The sequence below is a fragment of the Cucurbita pepo genome, chromosome LG12, assembly GCF_002806865.2.
Source record: "Cucurbita pepo subsp. pepo cultivar mu-cu-16 chromosome LG12, ASM280686v2, whole genome shotgun sequence".
Lineage (NCBI taxonomy): Eukaryota > Viridiplantae > Streptophyta > Magnoliopsida > Cucurbitales > Cucurbitaceae > Cucurbita > Cucurbita pepo.
Window position 1 is genome coordinate 398993 of NC_036649.1, and position 7810 is coordinate 406802.

The window sequence follows — 7810 nt, forward strand, 5'->3', positions numbered from 1 at the left end:
CAGCCTGGTTAGTTTTTTCAGTTTGGACTTGTCCTGAGCAAAATATAAATAAGGCGAAATGAAATAAGAAATTCAATCAAGTGGACATCAAATCAAGACTAAGTTCTCGGGCTTAGATGGGAGAGGTTATTCGAGGAGACCGCTATAATGCGGCTTACAGTTATGCACCGATGGATAGATTAGAGAAAACGGTAAAACTACCTCAAGTTTATATCAGAGGTTACTAGGGAGGATGCAAATTTATTGTGACCACATCGGTTTGAGAGGAAAACAAAACATTCTTTATGAGGGCGTAAAAACCTCTCTCAAGCATGCACATTTTAAAAACCTTTAGAGGAAGCTCAGAAGGGAAACTCCAAATAGGACAACATCGGCTAGCGGTGGACTTGGGCCATTACAAATGGTATCAGAACTAAACACCAAACGATGTGCCAGCTCGAAGGGGGGTGGATTGCGAGATCTCATATCGATTGGAGAGGAGAACGAAACATTCTTTATAAGGGTGTGGAAACCTCTCCCTAGAAGACATGTTTTAAAAACCTAAAGAGGAAACTTGAAAGGAAAAGCCGAAAAATGACAATATCGGCTAGTAGTAGGTTTAGGTCATTACATTTATCCAACCATTATTATACGACAGCACGAAGAGTTTCGAGCAAAGTGGCAGATAGATATATATACTTTATTGGCTACCTATAGACAATTTTATGGTAGTGAAGAAGAACAAGACCAATAAATTCAAATACAACGTGGCTTTGGGGATGAGAATTTCATCCACACTTCCATCAGTAATTTCATTCACATAATCTTACCTTCCTTTCTTCTCATCTTTACAAAAATGGAACAAAATGCAAAATTAGTTTACATATCAATACTTTATCTTCTCTTTCTCTCCCCATTAGATAGTGTTAATGCAGAGAAATCCTAGCTATTTCGGCCCCTATTCGGTTTCCCATATCAAATCCTTCCTCTTAACGCATGAGCTAAATAGTACGGTGTGAGAAAAAAATGAAACCGAGCAGAAATCGAACGAACCTTCCCTTCGAAGTTATCGCCTGATGAACTGCTGTTGCAGAGACTCAAACAACTGAAGTATTGTCGTTGTTTCTGCCGCGTTGCATTTGCTTTTGTACTGCCTTGACTGCAGCTACTCTAGCTGCATTGGCTGCTCTATTTGCCGCTGCTACTGCCCGGTTCACCCTTTCGTCCACTTTACCGACATCATAGGCTTTCTGAGCTGCTCGTCTTGCTTCCTGTAGACAATGCAAATAGCAAACAATCAGAAAACCATCTCCGTTGAAAGAACGATGGAAGAAAGCTGAACGACACGCAACAACTCAAAATCGTTCATGTAGCTATAAGAGGGACTTTACCTGCACTGCATTCAGTACTTTGGAATGATAAACTGCAACAGCAGATACTGGATAAGTAGAGTTTTGAGTGCTAGGAATGTCAAGAACTCCATTCTGCCAGTGACCGGATTGAGTTTCGCCATTTCTATACGTATACATTCCGAGTCCTTGACGTCTGCCTTCGTGCCATGCTCCCTCATATCGGTGTCCATTATTAGCAAATTGATATACCCCAAATCCGTGCATTTTGTCCGCAAAATATTCTCCAGCATATGTGTCCCCGTTTCTAGAAATTTTACAAAAACGATTCAATATCAAAATGAAAAGGGAAATTTTACGAAAAAAATTCAATACCGATACGAAAAAGAAATGGTATCCAATCCAACAACATCAGGAAGATTATGCTCAACGAGTAAAATCTTCAATACTATTAAAAGAACTAGAATTTACAGAATAAACCAAACGAGTCAATGTAATTCACCCAATGACCAATCTTTGGACAAACTATCTGAAAGAACAAATGCATAGATTTTAGCAAATCAAATCCACAGCAAATCCCTCGACGGAGTCCCACATTGGCTAATTAAGGGAATGATCGTGGGTTTATAAGTAGAGAACACATCTCCACTGACACGAGGCATTTTAGAAAAACCAAAAGCAATGGGTCGTGATTCCTAACCAGCAATGCATAATTTCATAAACAGTTATGCAAGAACAAAAAAAAAAAACAGCAGTTTTAGCTAGAAATCTTCATGAAAACACATTTAGCTACCTGAAATGGTAATGACCAAGCCCATGTTTGACACCCCATTTGAATTCCCCGACGAATCGGCTTCCATCGTCGCAAGTATGAACTCCACGTCCATGGCTCTGCCCATTGGACCATTCTCCGGCATAAACATCTCCAGTGTAAAACCTATACATCCCAAAACCATGGCGTAGCCCCAGCAGGTACTGCCCACGATACCGGCTTCCTCTAGCCCATGTTTCAACACCATATCCATCGTATTTCCCATCAACCCAATCTCCTTCATATCTACCACTCATATAATAGTAATAAACTCCACTGCCTGAACACTTCCCCTTATGAAACTCCCCCTCATAAACATCGCCATCGCTGTAGACCTGAACCCAACAACCTGAATTCAATCTCTTCTCTGATTTTGATCGAGAACCAATTGACCACAAAACCGGAAGATGCGCTCTAGAATTTGAAGACGAGGAAATGAGCTTAACAGGGAAAGAGCGGGCGAGGAACAAGCGTATCGAGGGAAGCCGAGGAAGAGCGAGATTAAGAGAAAACAAAAGAGCAGCAGAGAACGCAAAAGCCGAGAGGAAATCAAGGAAAAACGAATGAGTTGGATGAGAAACTAAGAAATAGAAAAACGGAAGAGAAAACAAAAGAATCAACCGTAAATGAACACGAAGCCGACGAAGCTGCTTGAGGCGGCGGAGCAAACGGAAAGCGGCACTCCGAACAGCCAAAGAGACAGAGAAGAAGGAAGGGTTGAGGGAATTGAATTGAGGAGTGGAAGGAAGACGGTAAAGAGTTGGGGATTTAGTGAGAGATGAGTGATTATGGGTCAAGAGAGGTCTCTTATAAGGCGCATTCGAAGAAGAAGACGACGGCGATGGCGCAATCGGGTCATGATGAGAAGGAGTTTCGATTAGAATCTGAGGAGTGGTGAAAGAGAGAAAAGATCGGTGGGATTGATTATGCAACGACGACAACGGCGGCGGCGGCGGCGGCGGCGGATGTTTTTGATGAATTGTGATTGAAGATGGGAAAAGAAGAGGAGGGGATGGATTGAAATCGGAAGAGACGCCGCTGCTTTCTTTTCCGATCTGAACTTCCGATTTCTTCTGATGCATTACATAAGAAGTAAACTCAATCGGAAGAAACAAACGAACAAGAACAAGAACAAGAATCAAAATCAAAAATCAAAAAAACCAAAATCAGAAAAAATCAAATTCTCCCCTGACGAAACCTTCAGTCTCTTGAACTTCAAATCCAAGACTCAAATCCTTGTTGTTCTTGTTCTTGTTCTTGCGAGAAGCTTATGGTTTGGCGTTAAAATCTTCGAATTCAGCGGAGAAAACTCGATGGTGCGGTTCTCCAATCACCCAGATAGAGAGAGAATAAAGAAGGAGCGGTGTTCGCTTACAATTTATGGTACAATTCAATTTTGATCAATTCGAAACCCCAAAAAAGCAATTCTGCTAAGGAAGGCAACCTGCTCTTTTACCAAAATACCCCCCTACTTTCTTTTAAATTACTAAAATACCCCTGTTTCTATGCCTTGTTCTTAATTATCTGCACGGGTATATGCCCTCAAGTGGAATCATTTCTTTCATACGGGTAAAATTAATTTTTATTAATATAATTTTAACCACAAAAATTATTATTAAATGATAAAATCTAATATTTAAATTTAAATAATTAATTGTTACAATTTTTTTAATTAAAAATATAATAATTAATTGTCTTGGTGTCTCTTAGCTTATTAATTAATTAGTGGAATATTCCTCGAGATTATATTTTCAATAAATTAAATTTTTGTATGTATTAAATTACACATACTTGGTAATTATCGACCCGTTTATAATTTGGACCAACAGTTTTATTTATTTATTTTAAGTACACCGGAAGTCTACTACTAGCAGATATTATCCATTCTGTCTCGTTAAGTTTTGAAACACGTCTACTAGAAAGAGATTTTTACACCCTTAGTAGTTGGAGGAGAAAACAAAACCTTCGTTATGAGTGCGTGGAAACTCCTCCCTAACATATGCGGTTTGAAACCGTGAGACTAATGACGATACATAACGTGACAATATCTACTAGCGGTGAGCGCAGACTATTACAAATAGTATCATAGTTAGACACAGAGCGGTGTGCCAGCGAGTATGCTGACCCGAAAGGGGGTGGGTTTGTGCGATCCCACCAAGGGTGTGGAAACCTCTCCTAGTAAACACAGCCTGACAACGATACGTAACGAGCTAAAATTGACAATATGTTTTAGTGTTGGTCCCATACTATTAAACTATATATAATTTAACGGCTATGTTTCAATAAAAAACATAGTCAAATTTTGTTAACGAGAAATTTATATATTATTATTTAAATTGTGTTAAAGGATATTAAATTAATAAAATAAGATAAGCATACTTGGAGGGGAAGAAATGAAATAAAGAGCTTTTTGAATGGGCACAAAAAATGGGGAACTTGATGCAATATATTTAATTTTGACTCAAAAATTTCAACCCTTTGAAATCTTCAAACCATTTAAATAATGATGTAAATGAACCAACCACTTAATGACTTTCATATGTTTGAGAATCAAACTTAAATTCATCCAATTAATACAAATATTTATGAACTATGAAGTTGGTTTTTATTATAACCCGAACTTAAAAAACAATAATTTTTAATCATTAAGTTTAAAGTTTATTTCGATCTTGTCACTAAATATATCAATAAATAAAGTTTGTGAATAAATTCGGGGTTAGGGTTAAGAAAAATATTATAAATACAATTTTTGTCACATGTCTTCATTTTTTTTTTTTTCAGGTAGGTGCTAAAAAGAATAATATTTTTTAAATAAAATATAAAAATTTGTAGTATTTTTATTTATATAATTAATATCGAGATATTTTTTATGAAACTATTTATTATGACAAAATCACACTTTATATAGAATACAATTAATTTTTAAATTACTGTTAAATTATTATCACATTTTAAAAGAATAATTATATAAACTAAATAAATGACTATGGTTCAAACACGTAAATAATTATTTAATTATTTTCTTACTTCAGCAATAAATGAAGAATGATATTTATCAAAGATCCAAGTTTAACATTGAACCAAAAACAGAATTTTATCTATTAAGATGTCTATTTCATAAAAATAGAATTTTTTAAAATTTAATTTAATTTAGCCTTAACATTTATGTTTTACAATTTTCAGTTTTCTGTCAATTTTCTTTTTGATTAATAAATTTATCTTTAATGTTTTTTTTTTATTATTATTATTTACAGCGAAGAATATAATGAAATTTTTTTATGCAGAAATAATAAAAAGTCAAAGAGCATTCTAAAATACAGCTAATTTAGAACATTCAAGATTCAAATAAATCAAATACGTATATAATTAGTTTTTTTTTTTTTAATTATTTATTCAGTCGGTTCCCGAAATTATTTCCATTCAATTTTAATATAATCAAAAGAATCAGTTCTCCAAAAAGAAATTAAAAAGATTAACATATACAAATCAAATAAATCCAATTATTTATAGAAATAAACTTTTATAAAATTGAAACAAATTTTGCAAACTACTCAAAATTGAGAACTTATTTATTTATTTTTTTTTTTTTTANAGCTCAAACTTTGCTAAAACCATGAACCAAACATCCGCTAAGCAGTCTACAAGGAAGAGATGGCATTCTTATTACAACTCAGAAATGGTGGGGGTAAGGGGCATAAGACTAACGTGTATTAGAATCAAGGAGTAAAAAATAAAAAAAACGAAGTACAAGGACTTAACAGCAAATAATTTGATTATCAACCCATAAAGAGAAATAAACTTACAAACACCATTTTAATTCATGAAACGACAATAAGAAGAAAAGAAGACATGTTCAGCTACTATGACAACTTTGCATTTGTGAACATTTTTTCTTTAATGATCATTTTTTGAGACTTTGAACAGCTTTTTACCTTGATAGTTAGGACCATGAGGAGTAATAAGCACATATCAACCGCGTCGCGAAGGTATTAGAAGAGTATTGCGCCAGTCAGCGCAGAATCTGAAAATGGATGAATATCGAAGATCTCGACCCAACGTGCAGCTTAGCTTTTTCCAACTCAATCATGCTTTTTGTGAAGCTTGAACCCGAAAACTCTGGGAACATAGCCCTGTGTGGCTTTTTGTGGCTTCAGGTGTCCGTATGTCATCAAAAACAAGTGCGGGAATGTCGTTCCAAAATACGCTCCATCGATATCTTAGATCAAGTGAAGGAAACTAGAGGTGTGCACTAACATTTCATCAAGCAAAGCAATAACAATTGCATGAATGTTTCATAAAAGGATTGATGTAGCAAGCATTCAAATGCAAAGGTAGTAAGAATAAGAGAACTAAACTCCCCAACATTTGATTCAGAGCATCAACCACCACTTGATTCCACAACCATTACTGAAACAGAGAAGCCAAAGACTAGCATGTAGTAAAAAATGGAAACACGTCCATACCCAACCCCTTCGTAAGGGGACTTATAAATATGATCCATTAATATCTACAGGCCATTGAATATCCAAGATGACAACTCAAACTAAACAGCACAGATCAAGGATCGGGACGACTTTAGAAGAAAACGACATTCAAGTGAAAGGCACTTCCGATAGATTCACTACTTGTGTGCTTTTCCTAAACGCATTTTTGGTGATTACAGAATTTCCGAAGGCACTGGACACCCACCCAAAATGATTCCAAACCCACCCTTATTCTCTAAATATCAAGAAAAGCAAAACTTGCAATGAATCTTAGACTGACTGCAGAGTTACCGACCGTCACACTCGATAAACCAAGAAACATGGCAAATGGCCATCGTTTATCTATTAATAATAAAAGCATGCCCTTCATGAGATTGTAGAACCAAACATGATCGAGCATCTTTCATGTATGAATCAATTGAGAATGCAACGACCATAATCATGCAGCAAGGTAGCACATCCTTCGCAATGGTTCTACTGTACTACTTACGAATCATCTGAACCTTTAGACAGCTTATGTGAACAAAGACAAATATTAACTAATGTTCTACACATCACCAACTCAAGACTATCAAAGCCATGAACCAACTTTTAGAACTGCTTGAACAGTTGATCATAACAATACATCAAATTGGGACTCAATTATTTTCTTTTCAAAACATGAACTCGGCTTCTAATCACAAAAAAGAATCCTTGTGAAACAAGAAAACACTAGAAGAATAGTATAACCAAATATTATCTTAATNTTTTATTATTTGCATCTTTTGAAAGACAAATCCAGTATGCACAAATTTCTATTAGAAGACCCAGAATTTGTATTTATTTTCTAATACCTAATATTAAATATTTGAAATATTTTTAAGCTTAATTTTCAAAAACCAAACCGCTACCAATTCAGACCCGAAACGTTCTTGAAAAATAAATAACAATTTTAAATATTTAAAAACCGAACAAAAGAATCATCGAACACGAGATTACATTCATAATTATAATCCTAAAAAGCTCCAAAGAAATAATATATGGACAATACATAAGCAATTCAACTTCATAATCAAACATTACCTAGAAACTAATCACATTAAAAAATCATAATCAAATCAAACCAAAAGGGAAGGCTATGGAACACATGTAAATAACTCAGAATATTCAAATATTAAGTGCAAAAAAAAAAAAAAAAAAAAAAAAAA

The 7810-nt window shown here is 35.0% G+C and overlaps 1 protein-coding gene across 1 annotated transcript; it reads right to left on the reverse strand.

The window, feature by feature from the left end:
• Window positions 1-713: 713 nt before the first annotated feature.
• LOC111807328 lies at window positions 714-3516 on the reverse strand. Its single transcript, XM_023693002.1, has 3 exons — window positions 2122-3516; window positions 1371-1635; window positions 714-1250 (listed from the first exon to the last, which is right to left on the reverse strand). The coding sequence occupies exons 1-3, from the start codon at window positions 3219-3221 to the stop codon at window positions 1077-1079; spliced, it is 1539 nt and encodes a 512-aa protein (XP_023548770.1). The 5' UTR covers window positions 3222-3516; the 3' UTR covers window positions 714-1076.
• Window positions 3517-7810: the final 4294 nt, after the last annotated feature.

Coding starts and splice junctions, on each gene's coding strand:
- LOC111807328 (XM_023693002.1), bottom strand. CDS start 3,221: ATGCATCAGAAGAAATCGGAAGTTCAGATCGGAAAAGAAAGCAGCGGC. Junction 1,636..2,121: donor CTTGGTCATTACCATTTCAG/GTAGCTAAATGT, acceptor TAAAATTTCTAG/AAACGGGGACACATATGCTG. Junction 1,251..1,370: donor AAGTACTGAATGCAGTGCAG/GTAAAGTCCCTC, acceptor CATTGTCTACAG/GAAGCAAGACGAGCAGCTCA.